Raw genomic sequence first — 27,507 nt, 5'->3', positions numbered from 1 at the left:
AATTGTTGGGGGTTTGGAGACAGCTGGGGACACTGAGATGGGTGCGTGGATCCACCACTGGGGTCTTTACCATTAGCAGCAGGATCCCAAGCACCAGCATAACCAGATTTGGCACAGAAATAGGATCCGGAATCCTCGTCCTTGAGGTTGTTCATGGTCAGTGTCACCAAGCTCTGCCCGTTGTCCTTGGAGATCGTGAACCGCCCCTTGACCGATGGCGCGCAGCCGGTGTAGACACCATTGCTGGTGATCCATGCCACCCATTCCAGCCCATGCCCGGGTCTCTGGCGCATCCAGCACATGTAAAAACTTTTAAAATCGAACCCGGGCCCCCTGGCAGAGGAGGCGCAGGGATCCCCCGGGGGGCTGGAGTTCCCCCCCGCAGTCCAGCAGGGTCACGGCCGCCCGGAGCCCTGCGGGACAAAGGGGAGATAGGGATGAGGGAACAAATCCACCCAAATGTTGATTCCTGCATGCAGATCCTGATGTTGACCCCAAATTGTGGCACTTTCTCCTCGTCCCGATCCTGCTGCCCCTCCCAGGTTGGTTGAGGCCCCTTTTTGGATCTGGTCACCCCCAGCCAAGCCCACGCCCGGATCCGGGGCCTCATCCCCATCTCCCCTATTTCCGGCAGTGCTCCGGGCGGCCGTGACCCTGCTGGAGTGTGGGGGGGACCTCCAGCCCCCCGAGGGGTCCCTGCGCCTCCTCTGCCGAGGGTCTGGGTTCAGTTTCGGCAGTGTCACCCTCTTCTGGATCCGCCAGAGACCTGGGCAGGGGCTGGAATACATTGGAGTGATCGACCGTAGTGGCAGCACCTGGTACGCACCATCGGTCAAGGGCTGGGTCACGATCTCCAGGGACAACGGGCAGAGCTCGGTGACGCTGACAATGAAAAACCTCAAGGACGAGGATTCCGGATCCTATTTCTGCTCCAAACGTCCTGATGCTCGTGGTGGTGGTTATAGTGTTGATGCTATTGAGCAGCTATTGCGGACCCCCATCTCCCCAAACCCTAACCCCAGACCCCACTCCTGACCCTTTGTCCCAACCTTGTCCTGGTCTGGCCCCAAATCTCAGCTCCTGGCCCCAAATCTTGGCCCCAAGGAGTTGCATTGACCGGAAGGTCATTCTGCCCCCTTACCTGGCACAGGTGAGGCGACACCTCCAGGGCTTTGCCCAGCTCCGGCCCCTCAGGTTGGGCAGGACCTGGGGGAAATTTAGGTTGGAAATCAGGAAAAAGTTTTTCATTAAAAGACTCAAAAGAATTGGATTGGTTTGCCCCGGGGAGGGGGTGGAGTCACCAACCCTGGGTGAGCTCAACAAATCCTGGAGGTGGCACTGGGTCCCAGGGATGAGGAGTTGGGGCTGGGTTGGACTCAAGGGTCTTGAAGGTGTCTTCCAACCTGTGAATTCTGTGCATTCTGTGAATTGTGTGAATTCTGTGAATTTGGACACACAGTTTTGGAGAATGAGAACAAACCCTGAAGAATTGAGTAAGGGGTGGGGCTTTGAAGGGACGACCTGGGGAGGAGCAAAGGTGGGGTCCCAGCCATGGGGGTGGGATGGAGGCCAAAACCATCAGCCCCAAAACCAACCCAAGCACCAAAATGTTTGGCACAGAAATAGGATCCGGAATCCTCATCCTTGAGGTTGTTCATGGTCAGCGTCACCGAGCTCTGCCCGTTTTCCCTGGAGATCCTGAACCGGCCCCTGACCGATGGCGCCAAGTAAATGTTGCAACCGTCACTCCTGATGTAGGCGACCCATTCCAATCCCTGCCCGGGCCTCTGTCGGACCCAGTTCATGGCAAAACTGACAAAACTGAACCCGGACCCTCGGCAGAGGAGGCGCAGGGACCCCCCGGGGGCTGGAGGTCCCCCCCGAACTCCAGCAGGGTCACAGCCGCCCAGAGCCCTGCGGGAAAAACGGGGAGATGGGGATGGGGCGATGCAAAAGTCAGGCTGAGGTGTCCAATTAATTAATGGGTGGATTGGGGCACATTGCAGGATTTATGGAACTTTTCAATACAGGAAACCTCTCCTGGACATTTGAGGAAAGAAAAAAGGATTCTGGGGCAAAACCAGTGAAGGTTTGGGGATGGGGGAGCGGCCGTGACCCTGCTGCAGTGCGGGGGCACCTCCAGCCCCCCGGGGGGTCCCTGCGCCTCCTCTGCCGAGGGTCCGGGTTCAGTTTTGGCAATTTTTGGGATGGCCTGGATCCGCCAGAGACCCGGGCAGGGGCTGCAGCGGGTCGGAACCATCACCAGCAGTGGTGGCAGCACCAGTTACGCGGATTCCGTCAAGGGCCGTTTCAGGATCTCCAGGGACAACGGGCAGAGCTCGGTGACGCTGACCATGAACAACCTCAAGGACGAGGATTCCGGATCCTATTTCTGTGCCAAAAATGCCTATGATGGTTGGGGTTTGGAGGCTCATGCTGCTGGTTCTAATTTTGGTCCCGTCCCCATCACCGCATCCCCACCTGTCCCTGTTCCCCTGGTCCTTCCCTCCAACCCTTGACCCCATTGTTGACCCCCATGGACCCAAATCTGACCGTTTTTCCCCAATCTCGACCGTTTGCACCCATGTTTGGGGACCTTGGTTGAGACTTGGAGCCAAGAGCTGAGGATTGGTGCCAAGAGCTGAGGTTTGGGGCAAAACCAGCTGAGTTTGGGGCCAATGGTCACAAGTGAGCCCCACTGAGATCTGGGGCACACAGGGCAGAGTTGAGGGGATGAACCTTTGAGAATTATTTCAAATTCTGAAAGCCTCATGGAAATGTGTGAGGTGAGACAATGATTGGGGAGATTGGGGAAAATGGTCAAGATTTGTGGCCCACACTAAAGATTTGGGGGTAGAATATGGGGTTTTGGGATGTTTGTGGCCACAGCATCGAGGAGGGGGCCACCACTGGCATCGTCATCATAACCAGCAGCAATATAAGGACCACAAAAAATGCTGTAACATTTGGCGCAGAAATAACATCCGGAATCCTCGTCCATGATGTTGTTCATGGTCAGCATCACAGAGCTCTGCCCGTTGTCCCTGGAGATCGTGAACTGGCCCTGGACCAAATCTGTGTACCTGGTGCTGGAATCGTCGCTGTTGATGCTGGCGATGAATTCCAGCCCCGGCCCGGGTCTCTGGCGCACCCATCCCATTGCAAAATTCCCGAAACTGAACCCAGACCCTCGGCAGAGGAGGCGCAGGGACCCCCCCGGGGGGCTGGAGGTGCCCCCCGCACTCCAGCAGGGTCACGGCCGGCCGGAGCCCTGTGGGGACCAAGGGGAGATGGGGATGAGGCCAAAGCTCAACCCTTGACCCAAATCCTGACTCTTGGTCCCAAATTGGGACCAATTGTTCCCACAGGGCTCCGGGCGGCCGTGACCCTGCTGAAGTGCGGGGGGGACCTCCAGCCCCCGGGGGGTCCCTGCGCCTCCTCTGCCGGGGGGCCGGGTTCGATTTTGGTCAATTTGGGATGGGCTGGATGCACCAGAGACCCGGGCAGGGACTGGAACACATTGGAGGGATCCAAAGCGATGGCAGCACCTACTACGATCCATCGTTCACGGGCCAGGTCACGATCTCCAGGGACAACGGGCAGAGCTCGGTGACGCTGACCATGAACAACCTCAAGGACGAGGATTCCGGATCCTATTTCTGTGCCAGATGCAGAGATGGTGGTTGGAATTGGGCCGCTCTTTCTTAAGGTGACAATCCTCAGCATCGCCCCAAGGCCGCAGTCCGAGTTCCCAAATTTCCCCAAAATCCTTCTCCCAATTTCCAACCCTTGACCCCATTCTTGACCTTACTCCCCAGTCTCCATTATTGTTGCCCGAATTCCTGTTGTCTCCCTAATTTTACCCATTTCTCCCAAATCTGCCCCAGCTCCCTGGGCCCTGGTTGGAGGAGGCCTGAACTGCAGGCCAGGGGTGAAGGTTTGGGGCCAATGGTTGAGTTTTGGGGCAGGAGCAGGGGAGGGTTTGGGGTCAGTGCTGACCATTGGGGCAAATGGGGGAGATTAGGGACCAAGGGACAATGGGTGAGGTTCGGGGAGAGGGTCTGGGATTGGGGACAGGGGGGGCTCAGACAGGGGTGGTGCCACCACCGACACGGTCAATATAAGCAGCAGCAGCACCACTACCAGCACCCATGTCTTTGGCACAGAAATAGGATCCGGAATCCTCATCCTTGAGGTTGTTCATGGTCAGCGTCACCGAGCTCTGCCATTGTCCCTGGAGATCGTGACCTGGCCCTTGACTGATGGCGTGTAGTAGGTGCTGGAACCAGAAGGGCTGCTGATCCCTGCGACGAATTCCAGCCCCTGCCCGGGTCTCTGGCGGATCCAGTGCATATAAAAATCCCCGAAATTGAACCCGGACCCTCGGCAGAGGAGGCGCAGGGCCCCCCGGGGGGCTGGAGGTGCCCTCCGCACTCCAGCAGGGTCAGGGCTGCCAGGAGCCCTGTGGGACAAAGGGGGAATGGGGATGAGAGACCTGAGTGTGTCGTAGGAAGGGGACCCGGACACCAGCTGTTTCATCACTGGTCCTGTTTATTGAAGAAAGCATCAAACACTTATACAGCAAATAATAAGCTTATGAATATTCTGTAAGCCAAGCAATCTATTGGTTAAACTATACCATGAACTCTTCCTCATTCCTTAGGGGTTACATCTCTCTTTTCTCATGTCTCTTTCACTATTTGTTATCCTACTACAGCTAGGCCCAAGGACACACTATCTCACAGGTGCAAGATTTGGAATTAGCCACGGCTTTGTACTTTTCCATTCTCTAGTCTGCTAAATTTCCCAACACCAAACCACAACTCCTTACCCCAAATCTCCTCTTTGTGCCCCATAACTTGGCTCTGAACGTCGGGGTTTGAAGCCCAGGGTCCCGATTTGGGGACAAAGGTTGAGAAGTTGTGTCAGCGGCTGTGGCTGGGAGCGCTAGGTGGGGATTTGGGGTAGAATTGGGTGAGTTTTGGGGCCAAAGCAGTTGGGTTTGGGGCACGACCACTTTGGGGGTTTTGGATCCATGGTTGGTGGTGTGGGAAATAGGGGAGATCTGGGACAAAGGGTCAGGAATGGGGTCACGGACTGAGATTTGGGGGAAGGGTCTGGGGATTGGGGAGAGGAGGGGATCCAGTCAAGGGCAAGAGGCCAAGAGCAGAGACATCATTACCCCACCTGGCACCAGCAGCTTTGGCAAAGAAATAGGATCCGGAATCCTCATCCTTGAGGTTGTTCATGTTCAGCGTCACCGAGCTCTGCCCGTTGTCCCTGGAGATCCTGAACCAGCCCTTGACCGATGGCGCGTACTCGGTGTTACCACCACTGCTGATCCCTGCGAGCCACTGCAGCCCCTGCCCGGATCTCTGATGGATCCAGAACATTCCATAAACCCCAAAACTGAACCCGGACCCTCGGCAGAGGAGGCGCAGGGACCCCCAAGGGGGCTGGAGGTCCCCCCCGGACTCCAGCAGGGTCATGGCCTCTTCCTCGTCCCCTAACCTTCACTGATTTTGCCCCAAATTTCCTTTTGTCGGGGCCCAAATATCTAACAGAAATTTCCTGTATGGAAAAGTTCCCTAAACCCTGCAATTAGACCCAATCCATCCATTAATTAATTGGACAGCTCTGCTGGACCTTTGCATCACCCCATCCCCATCTCCCCTTTGTCCTGCAGGGCTCCAGGCGGCCGTGACCCTGCTGGAGTGCGGGGGGGACCTCCAGCCCCCCGGGGGGTCCCTGCGCCTCCTCTGCCGAGGGTCCGGGTTCAGTTTCAGCAGTTTTCCCATGCAATGGATCCGTCCGAGACCCGGGCAGGGGCTGGAATACATTGCAGGGATCTGGAGCAGTGGTGGTTACATCTGCTACAGTCCATTGGTCAAGGGCCGGTTCACGATCTCCCAGGACAAAGGGCAGAGCTTTGTGTTGCTGACCATGAACAACCTCAAGGACGAGGATTCCGGATCGAATTTCTGTGCCAGGGGTGCTGATGATAATGGTGCTGTTTATGATGCCTATGGCATTGATGCCTCGCAATGGCCGTGTCCCCACCTGTCCCCATTCCCCAGACCCTTCCCGAATCCCTAGCCCCTGACCCCATTCCTGTCCCTGTTTCCCAGCTCTGAGCTGGCTCTGCCCCACATTCTCAGCTCTTGGCCCCAAACCTCAGCTCTGGGCTCCACGTCTCAGTCTAGGTCTCCAAACCTGGGTGCAAATGGCCGAGATTTGGGGAAAATGGGCCAGATTTGGGTCTCTGGTAGTCACCAATGGGGTCAAGGACTGGAGGGAAGGATCGGGGGAAGAGGGTAGGGGGGCACACAGGGACGGGGATGGGGTCCAACAGCAGCAGCAACAGCAGCAGCAGCAGCATAAGCACCCCAACCAGCAGAAGCACATTTGGCACAGAAATAGGATCCGGAATCCTTGTCCTTGAGGTTGTTCATGGTCAGCTTCACCGAGCTCGGCTCGTTGTCCCTGGAGATCGTGACCCGGCCCTTGAACGTAGACGGGTATCTGGTGTATCCATTGCTGTCAATGCCTGCGACAAATTCCAGCCCCTGCCCGGGTCTCTGGCGCACCCAGCCCATCCCAAATTGTCCAAAACTGAACCCAGACCCTCGGCGGAGGAGGCGCAGGGACCCCGCGGGGGGCTGGAGGTCCCCCCTGCACTCCAGCAGGGTCACGGCCGCCCGGAGCCCATCCCCAAATCTTTAACAATTTCCCTCATAACTCCGCTGGTTTGGTCCCAAATCTCCATCAGATTTTTCTGGAATCCTGAGGTCCCTCTAACCCTACAAGTTAACTCAATATTCTCATTAATTAATTGCACACCTTGACCTGAGTGTTCCACATTGATTTCAAAACTAAAACCAGCATTAACCATCCCCAAACTCGTCACATCACGGCCATGGCCTCAAGCTCCCTCCGGCTCCTGGCCCTGCTGCTCCTGCTGCTCCTCCCAGGTGGCCCCAACCCTTTTCCCCTTCTGAACCAATCAGGCTTCTGATCCCCATCTCCCCTTTGTCCCGCAGGGCTCCGGGCGGCCGTGACCCTGCTGGAGTGTTGGGGGACCTCCAGCCACCCGGGGGGGGGCCTTGCGCCTCCTCTGCCGAGGGTCCGGGTATGATTTTGGGAATTTTTCCATGAACTGGGTTCGACAGAGACCTGGGCAGGGGCTGAAATGGGTCGCCTACATCAGCAACACGTGTGCTTATATCTACTACACGCCATCCGTCAAGGGCCAGTTCACGATCTCCAGGGACAACGGGCAGAGCTCCATGACGCTTACCATGAACAACCTCATGGACGAGGATTCCGGATCCTATTTCTGTGCCAAAAGTTGGGATGGCTGTTGTGGTCCTGCTGCTGATAAAGACATTGATTGGGATGATGTTGGTCATGGTGGTTTTTTTCTGAGTCCTTTTTTTTGAACCCCCCAGTCCCCAAACCCAGACCCTCTCCCCGAACCTCAGCCCTTGACCCTTTGTCCCAAATCTCCCCCATTTGCCCCAATGGTCAGCACTGACCCCAAACCCTCCCCTGCTCCTGCCCCAAATCTCAACCATTTGCCCCAAACCTTCACCCCTGGGCTCCAGTTCAGGCCTCCTCCAATCAGGGCCCGGGGAGCTGGGGCAGATTTGGGTGAAATGGGAAAAACTTGGATAAAGTCGAAAGTTGGGGCAAAGATGGTGGACACTGGGGGAGAAGGTAAAGAATGGGGTCAAGGTTTGTGATTTGGGGCAGGATTTGGGGATTTTGGGACATTTGGGGAGCCAGGGATGGGGAATTGGGGCCACCACCAGCATCGTTACCATGTCCAGAGCTCCCAGAGAGGATTCCAGCCCAGCCCCAAGGAGCAGCCCCAGACACCGAGGCCGCTGAGGAAGAAGTGAAGCCCCAGGAGGGACAAAGGGAGGGAGAGAGGGAGCAGAAGACGCCGCAATTTTGGGGCTCCGCAGCCTCCCCCCACTTCCTCCGTGGCAGCTGCCGGGGCCCGGACGGGGCAGGAAAGGAAACAGAAAGTTCCTGGTTTTGGTCACTGTGAACATCTGTGTTTGGCAGAGGGCTGCTCAGCCTCGGGCCGCTGCAGCAGAGCGCCGGCTGCACAAAAAGCTTTGTGTGCAAAGGGTCCTGGAATGATCCCCGTGCCACTCTGGGATGGAGGGGAAGGGCCAGACTGGGGAGAAATGGGAAAAGCTGGAGGAAAACTAGGAATTGGGGAAGTGACAGTGGAGTTTGGGGGGAAATGTTGAAGATTTTAGTAAAAGGGGTACGCGCCATCGGTCAAGGGTCGGTTCACGATCTCCAGGGACAACGGGCAGAGCTCGGTGACGCTGACCATGAACAACCTCAAGGACGAGGATTCCGGATCCTATTTCTGTGCCAAGGATGCTGATGGTTACGGTGCTGCTCCTAATGCTGGTTGGGGATGGGGCCGTGGTCGGCACTCTCAATATAACCAGCAGCATAAGTGCCATGGGTACCATGAGATTTCCCACAGGAACAGGATCCGGAGGAGCCAGGAGCTGAGATTTGGGGCCAGGAGCTGAGATTTGGGGCCAGAGCAGGGCAGGGTTGGGACGCAGGGTAAGGAGTGGGGTCTGGGGTCTGAGGAATGATCTGGGGCGCGGGGACAGGAAAAGGGCCATGAAAAACATCACAAACATCAGCATCAGAAAGAGCACAACAACTGTAAGCACCCTTGGTGCAGAAATAGGATCCGGAATCCTCGTTCTTGAGGCAGTTCATGGTCAGCGTCACCGAGTTCTGCCCATTGTCCCTGGACATCCTGAACCGGCCCTTGACCGATGGCGTGTAGTAGGTGTCTCCATTGTTATGAATCCCTGCGAGCCATTCCAGCCCCTGCCTGGGTCTCTGGCGCATCCATCCCAGCCCAAAATTCCCGAAACTGAACCCGGACCCTTGGCAGAGGAGGCGCAGGGATCCCCCGGGGGGCTGGAGGTCCCCCCCGCACTCCAGCAGGGTCACGGCCGCCCGGAGCCCTGCAAGACCAAGGGGAGATGGGGATGAGGCAACGCAAAACTCTGGCAGAGCTGTCCAATTAATCAATGGGTGAATTGGGGTCAGTTGGAGGCTTGAAGGCACTGTATAATAGTGGGCATCTCTCTTGGAGATTTGGGGCCAGACAAAGGGAATTTGGGGAAAAACTCCAATGAAGGTTTGAGGATGGGGGAGGGGCCGTGACCCTGCTGGAGTGCGGGGGGGACCTCCAGCCCCCCAGGGGGTCCCTGCGCCTCCTCTGCCGAGGGGCCGGGTTCAATTTCGGGAGCAATGGAATGTTCTGGGTGCGCCAGAGACCCGGGCAGGGGCTGGAGTGGCTCGCGGGGATCAGCAGGGACGGTTCCAGCGCCCACTACGGGACGTCATTCATGGAGCGCGTGAGGATCTCCAGGGACAATGGGCAGACCTCGGTGATCCTGACCATGAACAACCTCAAGGACGAGGATTCCGGATCCTATTTCTGTGCCAAATCTGCTGATAATCATTCGGGGAATAATGCTTATAATGTTGACCCCATCCCCATGGCTCTGCCCCCTCCCGTCCCTGTTCCCCAGACCCTTCCCCCAATCCCCAGCCCCTGACCCCATTCCTGTCCCCCTGTCCCAGCTCTGAGCTGGCTCTGCCCCAATCTCAGCTCCTGGCCCCACACCTCAGCTCTGGGCTCCAAGGCTCAACCAAGGTCTCCAAATCTGGGTGCAAATGGTCGAGATTTGGGGAAAATGGGCAAGATTTGGTCCGTGGCTAGGACTCAGTTCCACCACTGGGATTTTGGCACACAATGGGTTCAGTCTGGGGGCGATGATTGGGATTTCGAGGACGAGGCTGAAGTCAGGGTGAAACCGGCCCTGATTTGGGGACAGAGCTGAGATCTGGGGCCAGAGCAGGGCAGGCTTCAGACAAAGGGTCAGGAATGGGGTCAGGGGTTGGAGGGAAGGGTCTGGCGAATGTGGACTGGGACGGAGCTGGAAGGACAACCAGCAGCAGCATTCCAACGACCAGTGCCAGGTTCTTTGGCACAGAAATAGGTGGCAGAATCCTCGTCCTTGAGGTTGTTCATGGTCAGCGTCACCGAGCTCTGCCCGTTGTCCCTCGAGATCCTGACGCGATCCTTGAACGATGGTGCGAGGTTGGTGCCGGAACCATCGCTCCTGATGCTCCCGACCCATTCCAGCCCCTGCGCGGGTCTCTGGCGGACCCATTGCAAGGCAACACTCCCGAAATTGAACCCAGACCCTCGGCAGAGGAGGCGCAGGGACCCCCCAGGGGGCTGGAGGTCCCCCCCGCACTCCAGCAGGGTCACGGCCGCCCGGAGCCCTGCGGGACAAACGGGAGATGGGGATGAGAAACCTGATTGGTCGAGGACCTAAAAGCAGGCATGGCCATATAGAAAAAGGTGTGGGACCCACCTCGGAGGGCCAGCAGGGGCAGGAGCACACACCTGCTCCTCCAAACCGGTTCGGGAGGGATTCCTCAGAAATGAGTAGTAAGCACCTGTTTATTTTACAGGCACAGCACCCCCCAGCACAGAAAATAAACAACACCAGATGACGCCACTCCTTCATTGCTCTGAAAAAGATGACAAATTCAGAAAGTCTCCCTCAGGGTTTGTCGCTCTGTTATCAGTCCCTCCGGTGCTGGGGCAGCTGCTGCAGCCACAAGGTGCAAACTCTCGGTGTTTCCCAGGTCCTAGTACAGAGCAGGTCAAAAAAAGGGAAAGGAGAAACAGTCCAGGGAAAATTCTGATTGCCAGGTTGAACTAACTAAAGAGCAGGAGCAAAAAGCAAGAGCAAAATATGCCCTGCGTACTGCCCCGTCTCTCTGTGCCACCGACTGCTGGGGGAGTGAAAAGCTGATAACAAAATAAAAGGAAACAGAAACAAAACAAATCAAAACAAAATATTCTCTCTTAGAGCCATTCTTGAAGTCACAGACCATAATATCCAGCATAAAAAGAAAAATTACTCGGGACACAAGCAACCTAATGACACCCTAGGACAACAAGGAGTCAACAACTGGACCAAAGGCCAAGCTTTGGGGCAAAACTCGAGAGTTTGGGGACACAATGAGTGCGGATCAAATACCAGAGCTCCAGGCCATGGCCAGCACTGTCACTATAAGTACCAGTAGGCCAACAACCGGTACAAGAAGATTTCATGCAGAAATAGGATCCGGAATCCTCGTCCTTGAGGTTGTTCATGGTCAGCGTCACTGAGCTCTGCCCGTTGTCCCTGGAGATCGTGACCCGGCCCTTGACCGACGGCGCGTAGCAGGTGCTGCCACTGCTGCTGATACTGGCGATGTATTCCAGCCCCTGCCCGGGTCTCCGGCGCACCCAGACCATTCCAAATTTTCCGAAACTGAACCCGGACCCTCGGCAGAGGAGGCGCAGGGACCCCCCGGGGGGCTGGAGGTCCCTCCCTGCACTCCAGCAGGGTCACGGCCGCCCGGAGCCCTGCGGGACAAAGGGGAGATGGGGATGAGGGAACAAATCCACCCAAATGTTGATTCCTGCATGCAGATCCTGATCTTGACCCCAAATTGTGGAACTATCTCCTCCTCCCGATCCTGCTGCCCCTCCCAGGTTGGTCGAGGTCCCTTTTTGTATCTGGTCACCCCCAGCCCAGCCCACACCCGGATCCGGGGCCTCGTCCCCTCTCCCCTTTGTCCCGCAGGTCTCCAGGCGGCCATGACCCTGCTGGAGTGCGGGGGGGACCTCCAGCCCCCCGGGAGGTCCCTGCGCCTCCTCTGCCGAGGGTCCGGGTTCGATTTTTAGGATTTTGGAATGATCTGGATCCGACAGAAATCTGGGAAGACGCTGGAATCTATTGTGAGTATCAGCAGTGGTGCTTACAGCGACTAAGCGCCGTCGGTCAAGGGCCGGGTCACGATCTCCAGGGACAACGGGCAGAGCTCCATGTCCCTGACCATGAACAACCTCAAGGACGAGGATTCCGGATCCTATTTCTGTGCCAAACATGGTACTGGTAGTAAGTTACGGTGTCGGAGGAAGGAGACCCCGACACCAGTTGGTTCATCCAAGTCCAATTTATTGATCCAATACGGTGGGTTAAATATAGTTCTTAATAAGCTTCATACATATTGCAAAAGTTGAGCTCAGGATTGGTTAGTTACGTATCAACAACTACACCTACTTCTACATTCTTGTGCTTATTCTTCTGTTACATTCTGCAGATATTCAGGACTAATCTCACCTCCCTTTCCTCATGTTGCAGCAAGGCCATCCGGCATTCTTGCCTGTCAGCAGTCACTGAATCAGAGACTGCTGACCTCCCTCTTTCAGCTTAACCAGTGGCATTATGTCAGTATGGCCTTTCTCAGCTAACCAACTCTTAATGAAATCCTCCACGTTTTCTTCTTTAGCAAGAAGACTAGTCTGCATTTTTGCTATCATACGACTGACCATGTTTAGAATACAATTAAAAATACAAGGCAAAATAAGCAAAAACCTTAAGATCACACCCAGTAAGCCGATAGCATATGTCACAATGTTCCTTAGCCATGGTCCAAGCCCTAAGCCTTTAAGCCATTCGTCAATTCCTAAACCTTCTTCTTCCTTGAGATGGTGAAGTCCCTGTTGTAGTTTGTGGAGGATTTTATTAAGAGTTGGTTAGCTGAGAAAGGCCATACTGACTTAATGCCGCTGGTTAAGCTTGAAAGGGAGGTCAGCAGTCTCTGATTCAGTGACTGCTGACAGGCAAGAATGCCGGATGGCCTTGCTGCAACATGAGGAAAGGGAGGTGAGATTAGTCCTGAATATCTGCAGAATGTAACAGAAGAATAAGCACAAGAATGTAGAAGTAGGTGTAGTTGCTGATATGTAACTAACCAATCCTGAGCTCAACTTTTGCAATATGTATGAAGCTTATTAGGAACCATATTTAACCCGCCGTATTCGATCAATAAATAGGACTTGGATGAACCAATTGGTGTCGGGGTCTCCTTCCTCCGACAGTAGTTCTTTTATCTTAGTATGAATGGACACCGAATGATCAGACAAATTCATACAACACATTCCCTCAAATTCTTCACATCCATGCCCTTGTGCTAAGAGCAAAAAGTCTACAGCAGCTCTATTTTGTAAAACAGCATGGTTAACACTCTGCACATCTGCAGTTAACATGTCTAGAATTTGGGATGTCTTGTTTAGCTCATTTCTTGTCCAGCACCCTAATTGCTTTGCTGAATTTATAGCCTTATTGGCAGATCCTCCTGGTAAAATAGTTGAAACTACTACTTGCCTGAATGTACCCCAAAACTTTGGATCTCCAATCTGGCTGCAGTCCAAGTCATGTATACTACACTTTTTCCTGTTTGATGTTTGACTGAGCTGCACTAGCAAGGATACATTAGGGTGAAACAAGGACAATTTTCCCAAATAACAGGGTCTACCCTGTGGCTTAGCTGGTACACCATTCCACGCCCTGTCTCCACAAATTAAAAATATTCCTGTAGGTAATTTCATTGGTGCCGTGATTTTTGTACTGTTACATTGACTGTAATACTGTGGAGAGAATTCACTCAAATTCAGGGATGAATCTAAGGTGGCCCATGTTTCTTTAGGTTGATTTAAATTTTGAACATCCAAGGGTTTGAAACTAAACTATCCTCCAGCTGTAGTGTTAGGCATACTGGCATTTGCACTTCCAAAAAGATCCAATTCCTCAGGAGGAGAATGCAAAGAGGTGTTAAGTGATTGGATTAGTAAGCATTGGCGATAGCCATCACTGACCTGCAGTATACCCTTGTTGCACTGGCAATGTGATGTTTGACATGTTAGACATACATAAGGTTTGATTATTTATCAAACCGCAAAATTCTCCTGGAGACCACACCGGAAGTCCCACCCGGCATGTTCGAAATGGGTTAGTAGCTCTCCAAGACTAAGACAAAGCGATGATTGATTAATTTGATTAGCAAGTGTTACACATAGATTTTCTCTTGGCTGACTGAAATGTGTTATTCCTATTGCTTCACTTACTGCAGCATTGAGCAGTATAAAAACAAACCTCATTCTTCTTTCTGCTTTCTCTGTTTTTCCTTTCTTCGTTGTCTTTTCCCTGGTTTGTTAGAATGTCTATTGTGAGGCTGAGTCAATTTCTGAATACACTCGTCTAATTCCAAATCAGCATCCTTGCTTACAGATATAGATAGCATCAGGTAGGTTCAAAAGCAAATCAGCTTTACAGCGAGCTGCTATGATGCGTGAGGATGTAGTAATTTCAAGCTCCCTAAGTACTTGCTGTAATTTCCACCTTATATATGCTATGGCCACTTGTTCTGTACTCTCATAAAGTTGTAATCCTGACCTTCCTGGTAGACCAGTACTTTGCTCAAGAGCTCTATACCAGGAAGAATATCGAATCCACTTCCCAAAACAAGGGTGACACCATAAAATTCCTTCTGTCCTCTGTGAATACCAATAAACCTTATTGCAATCAGCACAATGCAAAGCTACCCAAGCATAGCACTTATCATTATCCTTTTTGTAAACATAACAAGGAAGTGTATATAGGAAAGGATCAGTATTAAAATTTGTCTGTGTGATCCAATCCAACCAGTTCAATGGTGGTGATTGCAAAGCCTCTTCAGCTTTCTTACTATATACAGCTACCAATTCAAGCTCCTTCCTTAATACAAAATGTATCTTATCTCGTAATCGCTGTTCTTGTTCTTCAACACCTATAGCATGCCACGAAGCAGGGTCCCATGGAGCTACAGCATCCCACAAGGCAGGGTCCCATAGATGTGAAATTGCCCTAATCATAGAAAACTAATTAGCAATCACTAATAGCCTTATTTAGATGAGGTTGTTCCCCATCCTACCTTCTTTTTCTTATCTGTTTTCAGTTTTGCTGCTCCTAACTTTACTGGTCCTGTTACTTGCAAACTTAATTTTTGCAACTTTACAATGCAGCAGTCTAGTGCTCTTTCATGATTCCCTCTGAAGGGTCCTACAATCGAACGTTGCGTTAAAGGTACTAATTTTCTACACCTTACAGAAATTATATGTGATTTACTTTGAACCTCAATTCTATTTACAACACATTGTACTTCCCATTGATAATAAGCAAGAATTTTCTGTTCAGGAGACTCATAAAGACATAAAGATTTAAAGCTACATATGCATTTATCCCCGTCTGTCTCCTTAATTCATCTTCCCAGTTTTTACCCCACGTGTGCTTGTGCTCAACAGTGTGACACCATAAATCCCGTAATAATGATTGTTCTATCCAAAAAGTTCTATCACAATCCCCACAACGTAGGGCTATCCAGGCAGCACAATGTGGATCGTGACAGTCAAGGCAATGTTCCTTTGCTGGATTTGTTAAACGAAAAGCTGATAATGAGTCAATAAAACCAATCAACTCCTGGGCCGTCTGATAGTGACGTGTCAGTGCTTTGTCCAACACTTTCAAGTGTCCCTTCAACTGCAACAGTAGTGGTCGTAGGACTGGAAACAGTTTCTTCCCCAGTAGCTCCATGTCCTCCTCTGTGAGACAGTCCACCAGAGGCTGCATCAAAAACAGGTTTAGTCCACTTAGCAGGCACCCACAAAGGTCCTGTAGGTGAGGAAACACAAAGATATCCCCGACCCCAGTATAATACTTTTGCAGGTTTTTCCCATAATCCTGTACTCGGGTTCTTATACTTAACCCAGACCTCTGTCTCCTCAGTATTTTTCTGACCTGACCTTGGATGATGTTTAATCGCAGGAGGGGTATCGTCTTCCTCAAAAATACATAAATGATTGATCACATACAGAACCTTAGCCAAGCATGATTGTGGATCTCTCAAATCTTGATGCTTTTCAATATACTGTTTAAGGGTACCATTTGCTCTTTCCACTATTGCCTGTCCAGTAGGAGAGTGTGGAATACCTGTCACATGCTTAACAGACCACTGATTCAAAAATTTCTGGACCTCAGCATTTACATAAACTGGACCATTATCTGTTTTAATACTCTTTGGAACTCCCATGACAGCGAAACAACTTAACAGGTGCCTAATAACATGTATAGCTTTCTGTCCTGCCTGAGCTGTAGCCCATATGTAGTGACTATATGTATCTATTGTGACATGCACACACTTAACTTTACCAAATCTAGCTATATGTGTAACATCCATTTGCCATTTCTCATTTATTTCCAAACCTCGAGGATTAACTCCCATGCCTAAACCTATTCCACCATTATGATAATTACATGTTGGACATGCTCTAACAATAGCCTTAGCTTCTGACAAACTCAGCTCAAAGTTCCTTGCTAATCCTTTTGCATTTTGATGATATTTACTATGTGCTTCTCTGGCCAATGTATGCTTTTCAATAGGACAAGAGTTATCAATGGGTAGGGTAACCAATTTATCTGCACGTTCATTCCCTTCTCCTAAACCTTCAGACCATTTATGACTCCTAATATGAATCACAGAATACGCTGCATTTCTCTCCCGTAAAGCTTTCCTTACTTGTATCAATAACTCATACAATCGTTTATTATTCGCTTCCTTAATTGCTGTATTCGTCTGACTACTCCTGCAACATACATAGAATCTGTGACCACATTTAAAGGCTCCTGTAAGTTAGACATTGCCCATACTACTGCTAACAATTCCAAAATTTGTAAGCTATCTGCAGGGTCTGCTGTAAGGAGTTGATGCTTCCATTGTCCTTTTTCTTGCCAGGTGACAGCAGCATGCCTTGATTTCTTTCCTGCATCCGTAAAAGCAGTAATAGCTCCTGTATCCAATAATCCATAAAGGGTTATGCTTTGATGCCCATGGGTAATTTCCACCTTTTGTTTTGGTCTATTTTGTAAATCCACAGTTAAAAGTGTAACACCAGTAGAGCCAAAACCTTTTTCATTCCGTGTTTGCCCAGTAAATGATGGTATACCAGATGTCATTTGTGACAGTGGTACCAATTGCGCGATGCGTTGTCCTTTTGTTATTTTAATAGGAGGATAAAGGGTGTAAACCATAATTTGTATTTCCCCTGTATAATCCGCATCGATAACACCAGGCAATACAATGAATCCCAGCATAGTTATTGAAGAACGTCCTAGTAATAATGCTCCACATCTTTGTCCATTTAACATAAGAGGACCCTTTACTCAACTTGGTATCCTCTCAGGCCGGTTTGTCATTAGTGTGACGTCTACTGCTGCTGATAAGTCCAAGCCGAGGCTCCCTGCTGTGGCTGGTTGCAGACAGGAGGTGACAGTGATGTTACGGCAGCAGCTGATGTCTCCGATGTCACGGCGGCTACTTGTGTCTGGGCGCGTATGTCCCTCTTTGCCGCATCGGTAACACTTGATGAACGGTCTCAAGCCTCCTTACGTAACCGCCAGTGAGCCGCTTCGGAGAGGAGCAAGAACAGCTAACACCTGATTCTGAGCAGCTAACACCTGATTTTGAGTAGACTCTGCTTGCTTTTGCCACCCTAATCCTAATTCCTTTAAAGTTTCTGCTATAAATGCCTGTGAAGCTGTTGGCATTAATGCCATTCGCTCTAAAGCTTCCTCAATAGTCCAATTTACTCCTAAAGTAGCTAACACTCTTTGTGTAACTGCTGATGCTGAGTAAATATCAACCGAACTATTCCTCTTAAATCATTTGGGCATAAAACCTGAGTATTAAAAAGGCAATCTAATATTTGCCTAACAGGTTCACTTTTTACTGCAAACTGACTAACCGTAGAACGTAACAACTACGTTGTTGAGGGGAGATGGGGATGAGAAACCTTATTGGTCGAGGGACTTAAAGCTGGTGTGGCCAGCTGGAAAAAGGGGCAGGACCCGCCTGGGGGGAGGGTGATGAACTCCAAGGGTCTCAATTTGCAGCCCAGAGTCAGGATTTGGGTCAAGGGTTGAGCTTTGGCCCCATCCCCATCTCCCCTTTGTCCCGCAGGGCTCCGGGCAGCCGTGACCCTGCTGGAGTGCGGGGGGGAGTCCAGCCCCCCGGGGGGTCCCTGCGCCTCCTCTGCCGAGGGGCCGGGTTCAGTTTCGGGAGTTATGGAATGTACTGGATCCGCCAGAGACCCGGGCAGGGTTTGGAATACGTCGCAGGGATCCACTACAATGGCCACACCATCTACGCCCCATCGGTGCAGGGCCGGTTCAGGATCTCCAGGGACAACGGGAAGAGCTCGGTGACACTGACCATGAACAACCTCAAGGACGAGGATTCCGCCGTTTATTTCTGCGCCAAGTGTCCTCCTAATAATTACTCTGAACACGCTGCTCGTAGTGACGATGTCCAAGGTTTCCCACCCCCATCCCCGTGTCCCCCCCCATCCCCGTTTCCCAGACCCTTCCCCCAAACCCCCAGCCCACACCCAGCCCTTCACCATTGATCCCAAACTTGCTCGGCCTCAGCCCCAATTTCTCACCCCAAACCACAACTCCTGACCCCAAATCTCCTCTTTCTGCCCTAAACTTTGCTCTGAAGGTTGGGGTTTGAGGCCCGGGATCCTGATTTGGGTCAGAATTGGGGATTTGCGTCAGTGGTGGCTGATCGGGGCCAGCAGCGCAGATTTGGGCAGAGCTGGGCGAGTTCAGCCCAGGGATCCTGGCAGAGGGGCCGGGGCCAGCCCAGGAGCCAAAATGGCCCTGAGTGGGCCATGAGCTGAGGTGTGGGGCCAGGAGCTTAGAATGTGGGGCAGGGACGGAGCAGGGTTGGGGCACGGGGACAGGAATGGGGTCAGGGGCTGGGGATTGGGGGAAGGGTCACTGTGGAGAAAGTTGGTGACCATCACGGTGGTGGGAACACTGACGTTGCCGCTCCCAATAGCAGCTGCACTGTGAGAGCCGTAACTACTACTGGCACGTTTTGTGCAGAAATAAACGGCGGAATCCTTGTCCTTGAGGTTGTTCATGGTCAGCATCACCGAGCTCTGGCCGTTGTCCCTGGAGATCGTGAACCGGCCCTTGACCGACGGCGCGTAGCCGATGCCGCCACCACTGCTGCTGATGCTGGCGATATATTTCAGTGTCCGCCCGGGTCTCTGACGGATCCAGATCATTACAAAATTCCCGAAATCAAACCCAGGTGCGCGGCACAGCAACGTCAGGGACCCCCCGGGGGGCTGGAGGTCCCCCCCGCACTCCAGCAGGGTCACGGCCGCCCGGAGCCCTGCAGGACAAAGAGGAGATGGGGAGGAGGCCTGCGATCCAGGTGTGGGTCCAGCTGGGGGTGACCAGATCCAAAAAGGGGCCTCGAGCCCCCTGGGAGGGCCAGCAGGATGGGGAGGAGGAGAAAGTGCCACAATTTGGGGCCAACATCAGGATCTGCATGCAGGAATCAACATTTGGATGGATTTTTTTCCCTCATCCCCATCTCCCCTTTGTCCCGCAGGGCTCCGGGCGGCCGTTACCCTGCTGGAGTGCGGGGGGGACCTCCAGCCCCCCGGGGGGTCCCTGTGCCTCCTCTGCCGAGTGTCCGGGTTCGATTTCAGGAGCAATGGAATGTTCTGGATGTGCCAGAGACCCAGGCAGGCGCTGGAGTGGCTCGTGGGGATCAGCAGGGACGGTTCCAGTGCCAGCTACGGGACGTCATTCAAGGAGCACGTGAGGATCTCCAGGGACAACGGGCAGAGCTTGGTGACGCTGACCATGAACAACCTCAAGGACGAGGATTCCGGATCCTATTTCTGTGCCAAATCTGCTGAAAATTATTCGGGGAATAATGCTTATGATGTTGACCCCATCTCCATGGCTCTGCCCCCTCCCGTCCCCGTTTCCCAGCCCTTTCCCCAGTCCCCAGCCCCTGACCCCATTGCTGTCCCCGTGTCCCAGCTCTGAGCAGGCTCTGCCCCAATCTCAGCTCTTGGCCCCAAACCTCAGCTCTGGGCTCAAACGTTCAACCAAGGTCTCCAAACCTGGGTGCAGATGGTTGAGATTTGGGAAAAAGGGGCCAGATTTGGTCCGTGGCTGTGACTCAGATCCACCACTGAAATTCTGGGCCAGAATGGGTCCAGTCTGGGGGCAATGGTTGGGATTGGAGGGCTGAGGCTGAGCTCACGGTGAAACCAGCTCTGATTTGGGGCCAGGAGCTGAGATTTGGGGCCAGAGCAGGGCAAGGTTGGGACAAAGGGTCAGGAGTGGGGTCAGGAGTGGGAGTGTGGGGGAAGAGTCTGGGGAATGGGGCCAGGAGGGACACGGGGATGGGGCCGAAATGTCAAACATCAGCAGCATAAGGAGCAGCACCAGCACCAGTGCATTTGGCACAGCAATAGGATCCGGAATCCTCGTCCTTGAGGTTGTTTATGGTCAGCGTCACCGAGCTCTGCCCGTTGTCCCTGGAGATTGTGAAGCGGCCCTTGACCGACGGCGCGTAATAGGTGCTGCCACCATCGTTGCTGATCCCCGCGAGCCATTCCAGCCCCTGCCCGGGTCTCTGGCGGATCCACAGCATGGAGAAACTGCTGAAACTGATCCCGGACCCTCGGCAGAGGAGGCGTAGGGACCCCCGGGGGGCTGGAGGTCCCCCCTGCACTCCAGCAGGGTCACGGCCGCTCCCCCATCCCCAAACCTTCGCTGGTTTTACCCCAAATTCCCTTTGTCTGGCCCCAAATCTCCAAGAGCGATTTCCAGAATTGTAAAGTGCCGTCAACCCTGCAATGAGCCCCAATCCACCCATTAAATATTTCGACAGCTCTGTCTGACTTTTGCATCGCCCCATCCCCATCTCCCCTCCGTCCCAGTGTGGAACAGGGATCGCTGCAGGGCCCTTTTCACACAAAGCTTTTTGTGCAGCCGGCGCTCTGCCGCAGCGACCCGAGGCTGAGCTGCCCTCTGCCAAACACAGATGTTCACAATGACCAAAACCAGGAACTTTCTGTTTCCTTTCCCGCCCCGGCTGGGCCCCGGCAGCTGCCGGGGAGGAAGTGGGGGGAGGCTGCGGAGCCCCAAAATTGCGGCGTCTTCTCCGCCCTCCCTCCCTCCCTCGCTCCCACCTGGGGCTTCACTTCTCCCTCAGCGGCCTACGGTGTCTGGGGCTGCTCCTTGGGGCATGGCTGGAATCCTCTCTGGGAGCTCTGGACGTGGTGATGATGCTGGTGGTGGCACCAAACCCCCATCCCTGGCTCCCCAAACGTCCCAAAATCCCCAAATCCTGCCCCAAATCCCAACCCTTGACCCCATTCTTGACCTTCTCCCCCAGTGTCCACCATCATTGCCCCAACTCTCGACTTCCCCACAATTTTGCCCATTTCACCCAAATCTCCCCCAGCTCCCCGGGCCCTGATTGGAGGAGGCCTGAACTGGAGGCCAGGGGTGCTGGTTTGGGGCCAATGGTTGAGATTTGGGGCAGGAGCAGGGGAGGGTTCAGGGTCAGTGCTGACCATTGGGGCAAATGGTGGAGATTTGGGACAAAGGGTAAAGGGCTGAAGTTCGGGGGAATGGTCTGAGTTTGGGGACAGAAGGGACTAAAAAATGAAGACTCAGAAAAGAACCATCATGACCAACATCATCACAATGAATGTCTTTACCAGCAGCAGGACCATAACAACCAGCCCAACTTTTGGCACAGAAATAGGATCCGGAATTCTCGTCCGTGAGGTTGTTCATGGTCAGCGGCACTGAGCTCTGCCCGTTGTCCCTGGAGATTGGGAACTGGCCCTTGACCGAGGGCGCATAATTGGTGCTGCCACCAGTGTTGCTGATGTAGGCGACCCATTCCAGCCCCTGCCCGGGTCTTTGACGAACCCAGTTAATGGCAAAACTCCCGAAACTGAACCCGGCCCCTCGGCAGAGGAGGCGCAGGGACCCCCCGTGGGGCTGGAGGTCCCCCCCGCACTACAGCAGGGTCATGGCCGCTCCCCCATCCCCAAACCTTCCCTGGAGTTTTGCCCCAAATTCCCTTTGTCTGGTCCCAAATCTCCAAGAGAGATGCCCAGTATTATACAGTGCCTTCAAGCCTCCAATTGACCCCAATTCAAACATTAATTAATTGGGCAGCTCTGCCGGAGTTTTGCATTGCCACATTCCCATCTCCCGTTTGTCCTGCAAGGCTCTGGGCCGCCGTGACCCTGCTGGAGTGTGGGAGGGATCTCCAGCCCCCCGGGGGTTCCCTGCGCCTCCTCTGTCGAGGGTCCGGGTTCAGTTTCGGCAGTTTTGCCCTGAACTGGATCCACCAGAGACCCGGGCAGGCGCTGGAATTCGTCACGTGGATCAGGAGCGATGGTTCCGGCACCATCTACACTCTGTCGGTCAAGGGCCGGGTCACGATCTCCGGGGACAACGGGCAGAGCTCGGTGACCCTGACCATGAACAGCCTCAAGGAGGAAGATTCCGGATCCTATTTCTGCGCCAAAGTTGCTGGTGCTGCTTGGGATGCTGCTGCTTATATTGACTGTGCTGATGATGGCAGCGCCCTTGCCTGAGCCCCTCTTGTCCCCAGATCTCAGAACCTTTACCCAAATCTCAGCCCTTGACCTCATTCTTGACCCTTTGCCCAGATCTCCCCCATTTCAACCAATGGTTACCAAAGTCCCCAAACCTCCAAACTGGTTCTGCCCCAAACCCCCAAACTGGTTCTGCCCCAAACTCTCATGCTTTGGCCCCAAAACTCACCCGATTCTGCCCAAAATCCCCACTTTGGGCTCCCAGCCGCAGCCGCTGACCCAAACCTCACCCGCTGTCCAAAAATCTCGGCCCTTGGGGCACTTTTGGGGCACGAAGGGGCGATTTGGGGCCGAGAGTTGAGTTTGGGGCCAGACCCAGGTGAGGGTTTGGGGCCAATGGGCAGGGTTGGGGCAAAGGGGGCGGGGCTGGGACAAAGGGTAAGGGGTGGGACAGGGGGATTTGGGGAAGGGTCTGGGGACAGCTGGGGACAGGGACAGGGCTGAAACCCCAAACACCAACCCAACCACCAGGAGTGAAACCAATGGCATGGGCGGCATTCCAGCCACCATAGGAATCCTTGGCACAGAAATATGATCCGGAATCCTCGTCCTTGACGTTGTTCATGGTCAGCGTCACCGAGCTCTGCCCGCTGTCCTTGGAGATCGTGAACCGGCCCTGGACCGACGGCGCGTAGTAGGTTCTGGAAAGATCATAGCTGATCTCTGCCACGAACTCCAGTCCCTGTCCAGGTCTCTTGCGAACCCAGTGCATGTTCACATTCCCGAAAGTGAACCCGGACCCTCGGCAGAGGAGGCGCGGGGACCCCCCAGGAGGCTGGAGGTTCCCCCCCTCACTCCAGCAGGGTCACGGCCGCCCGGAGCCCTGCGGGACAAAGGGGAGGTGATGGAAATGAAAAACCTGATCCCATGAATGTCTCATAGTGCATGTGGTCAGCTGGAAAACGTGATGGGACCCGCTGGGGGAAGGAGGAGGGAGGGTGATGAACTCCAAGGGTCCCAGTTTGGGGCCCAGAGTCAGGATTTGGGTTAAGGGTTGAGCTTTGGCCTCACCCCCATCTCCCCTTTGTCCCGCAGGGCTCCGGGCGGCCGTGACCGTGCTGGAGTGCGGGGGGGAACTCCAGCCCCCCGGGGGGTCCCTGTGCCTCCTCTGCCGAGGGCCCGGGTTCAGTTTTGGACGAGCCAGTCTGATGTGGATCCGCCAGCGGCCTGGGCAGGGCCTGGAATACATTGCAGAGATTGATTATGATGGAGACACCAGATACCCGTCATTGTTCAGCAGTCGAGTCAGCATCTCCAGGGACAACGGGCAGAGCTCGGTGAGCTGAACATGATCAACCTCTAGGACGAGGATTCCGGATTCTATTTCTGTGCCAAAACTCCTGAGGGTTGTAATGCTGTTCTTGCTTATCGTAGTGACGCTGCTGGTGCTGGTTATGGAGCATGTAGCCCCCCCCCTTTGTTGCGTCCATAATTGTCGCCATACCCCAGACCCTCCCCCCAAATCCCAGCCCTCGTCCCCGCTCTCGGTGACTGAATTCGTGTCCCCAGCCCCGGGCCCAGCGCTGACCTTTGGGGCAGAGTTTGGGGGAAGATCAACGGCCAAGGGTTGGGGTTTGGGGCCGGAGAGGGGGAAGGGAAATGGGGAAATGGTCACGGGCTGGGTCAGGGGCTGGGAGCTGGGGAAGGGTCTGGGGAATGGGGACAGGGGGGGACACAGTGATAGGGAAGGGGTCAATACAGCAGGCATTGTTATCACCAGCATAACCAGCAAAACCCTTGGTGCAGAAATAGGATCCGGAATCCTCGTCCTTGAGGTTGTTCATGGTCAGCGTCACCGAGCTCTGCCCGTTGTCCCTGGAGATCCTGCACCGGCCCTGGACCGATGGCGCGTAGTAGATGTAGGAACCATCACTGTAGATGCCTGCGAGCCACTCCAGCCCCTGCCCGGGTCTCTGGCGGACCCAGCTCATGGGGTAACTCCCGAAATCAAACCCGGACCCTCGGCAGAGGAGGCGCAGGGAACCCCCGGGGGGCTGGAGGTCCCCCCCACACTCCAGTAGTGTCACGGCCGCCCGGAGCCCTGCAGGACAAAGGGGAGATGGGGAGGAGGAGCTGGATTGGTTATGGACCCAAAGTGGGCACCGCCATGCCAGAAAAAGGGTGTGGGATCCACCTGGGAGGGCCAGCAGGAGCTGCAGGAGGAGGATGGGGAGGTCCCAGGGTCCCAATTTGGGGCCAACATCAGGGTCTGCAGGCAAGAATCAACATTTGGGTCGATTTGTTCCCTCATCCCCATCTCCCCTTTGTCCCACAGGGCTCCGGCTGGCCGTGACCCTGCTGGAGTGCGGGGGGGACCTCCAGCCCCCCGGGGGTTCCCTGCGCCTCCTCTGCAGAGGGCCTGGGTTCAGTTTCGGCAGTTTTGCCATGTAGTGGGTGTGCCAGAGACCCGGGCAGGGGCTGGAATTCGTCGCAAGGATCTACAACACTGCTGCTTACACCAACTACGTGCCGTCGGTCAAGGGCCGGTTCACGATCTCCAGGGACAACGGGCAGAGCTCGGTGACGCTGACCATGAACAACCTCAAGGACGAGGATTCCGGATCCTATTTCAGCGCCAGATGTTACACCAGTGGTTATGGTCATTGTTCTTATGCTTATGATGTTGATGGTGGTTGTTGTCCCAAGCCCTCTCCTCAATGTTCCCAAGCATCACAAAATTCTCTGATCCTTCCTCCAAATCCCCACCCCAGTTTCCCAAATCTCAGATATTTTCCCCCAAACTACACCATAACTTCCCCCATTCCCAGTTTTGCCCCAATTTTCCCCATTTCTCTCCAGTCTGGCCCTTCCCCTCCATCTCAGTGCAAAACGGGGATCGCTCCAGGGCCCTTTGCACACAAAGCTTTTTGTGCAGCCGGCACTCTGCCGCAGCGCCCCGAGGCTGAGCTGCCCTCTGCCAAACACAGATCTTCACAATGACCAAAACCAGGAACTTTCTGTTTCCTTTCCTGCCCCGGCCGGGCCCTGGCAGCTGCCACGGAGGAAGTGGGGGGAGGCTGGGGACCCCAAAATCACGGCGTCTTCTCCTCTCTCCCTCCCTCGCTCCCACCTGGGGCTTCACTTCTCCCTCTGCTGCCGCGGTGTCTGGGGCTGCTCCTTGGGGCATGGCTGGAATCCTCTCTGGGAGCTCTGGAGAATAAACCCACATTTTTACCCAAAAACACCTGAAATTTTCGTGAGATGAAACTGTTTAAATTGATCTCGAGCCAAGGGCTCCATGCTGAGAGAAGCAGATGGGTGCAAGGGTGGAGTCACCTGGAACTTTCCATCGGTCAAGGGCCGAGTCTGCACGGCCAGGGACAGCGGGCTGACCTCGGTGACGCTGGCCATGTGTGACCACAGGGGAAAGGTCTGGGGTCAGCTGAGGACACAGAGATGGGGACAGGGCCAAAAGCACTGGCAAAATCAGCACTGCCACCAGAAATACGCTTGGCACAGAAATAGGATCCAGAATCGTCGTCCTTGAGGTTGTTCATGGTCAGCGTCACCGAGCTCTTCCCGTTGTCCCAGGAGATCCTGAACCGACCCTGCACCAATGGACTGTAGATGGTGTAGCCTCCATTGTAGGTGATGTGGGCGACCAACTGCAGCCCCTGCCCGGGTCTCTGGCGGATCCAGAACATGTCGTGATTGGCGAGAGTGAACCCAGAGCCGATGCAGAGCAACGTCAGGGACCACCAAGGGGGCTGGAGTTCCCCCCCGCACTGCAGCAGGGTCACGGCCGCCCGGAGCCCTGCGGGACAAAGGGGAGATGGGGATGGGAAACCTGATTGGCCGTGGGGTCAAAGTAGGTGTGGCTTGCTGTAAAAAGGGGCGGGACACCGCCAGGGAGGACAGTGATGAAATCCAAGGGTCCCAATTTGTGGCCAAGAGTCAGGATTTGGGTCAAGGGTTGAGCTTTGGCCTCACCCCCATCTCCCCTTTGTCCCGCAGGGCTCCGGGCGGCCGTGACCCTGCTGGAGTGCGGGGGGGACCTCCAACCCCCCAGGGGGTCCCTGACGTTGCTGTGCAGAGGGTCCGGGTTCAGTTTTGGGAGTTTTGGAATGTTCTGGATCCATCAGAGACCCTGGCAGGCGCTACAATTCGTGGCATACATCAACAGTGGTGGCACCACCTTCTACTCGCAGTCGGTCAAGGGCCGGTTCACGATCTCCAGGGACAAGGGGCAGAGCTCGGTGGCGCTGACCATGAACAACCTCAAGGACGAGGATTCCGCTGTTTATTTCTGCGCCAATCGTACCAATGATTATGCTGGCAATGCTAATGCAGCTGCTATTGGCATCAATCCTGGTAGTGACCATGACGGTCACCAAATTTCCCCAATCCCGGCGATCCTTCCCCCAAATCCCAGCCCTTCTCCTCAAAACTTCACCCTTTTCCCCCAAACTCCACCCCTGCTTCCCCAACTCTGGACTTTTCCCCCAATTTTTCCCATTTCCCCCAAATCTCGCCCTTCCCCTCACCCTGGGGCCCTTTGCCCAGAACCATCCCCCAAGTCTCGGCCTTTCACCCCAGGTTTCCACTCCCTTCCATTGCGACCATTGACCTGAAAATCCCTCTGGGGCAGCCCTGAATCTGAACCCCTGGCCCCAAACCCGCGCTGGGGGCACCCAATCCTGAGGTTTTGGCACAAAAATTGGCACCAAGGGTGAAGGGGTGGGGCCGAGAGTTGGGAATTTGGGGGAAAAGGGGGGAGATTTGGGGAAGGGCCAGTTCAGGGCTGGGACACAGGGACAGGAATGGGGTCAGTGGCTGGGGTGTGGGGAAGGGTCTGGGGAACCGGGACGGGTGAGGACATTGGGACATGGAGAGGATCCAACGATAAGCAGCAGCCTGATTATGGTAACCAATATCAGCACCCTTGGCACAGAAATAGGATCCGGAATCCTCGTCCTTGAGGTTGCTCATGGTCAGCATCACCGAGCTCTGCCCGTTGTCCCTGGAGATCGTGACCCGGCCCTTGACCGATGGTGCGTAGTGGGTGCTGGAACCATCCCTGTAGATTCCTGCGAGCTATTCCAGCCCCTGCCCGGGTC

The 27,507-nt window shown here is 54.3% G+C and overlaps 1 gene segment (V, D, J or C); it reads right to left on the bottom strand.

Moving 5' to 3' along the window:
- Nucleotides 1-17,371: 17,371 nt before the first annotated feature.
- LOC128946317 (Ig heavy chain V region 914-like) lies at nt 17,372-26,094 on the bottom strand. The segment is given in 3 exon segments: nt 17,372-17,403; nt 18,778-19,179; nt 25,998-26,094. Coding segments are annotated over 3 exon segments (531 nt in total).
- Between the last annotated feature and the right edge of the window lie 1,413 nt (nt 26,095-27,507).

The sequence above is a fragment of the Melozone crissalis genome, unplaced genomic scaffold, assembly GCF_028551555.1.
Source record: "Melozone crissalis strain CALT ecotype California unplaced genomic scaffold, PUWL_Pcris_2 ptg000079l_1, whole genome shotgun sequence".
Classification (NCBI taxonomy): domain Eukaryota; kingdom Metazoa; phylum Chordata; class Aves; order Passeriformes; family Passerellidae; genus Melozone; species Melozone crissalis.
This window is presented reverse-complemented; position numbering and strand designations above follow the sequence as displayed.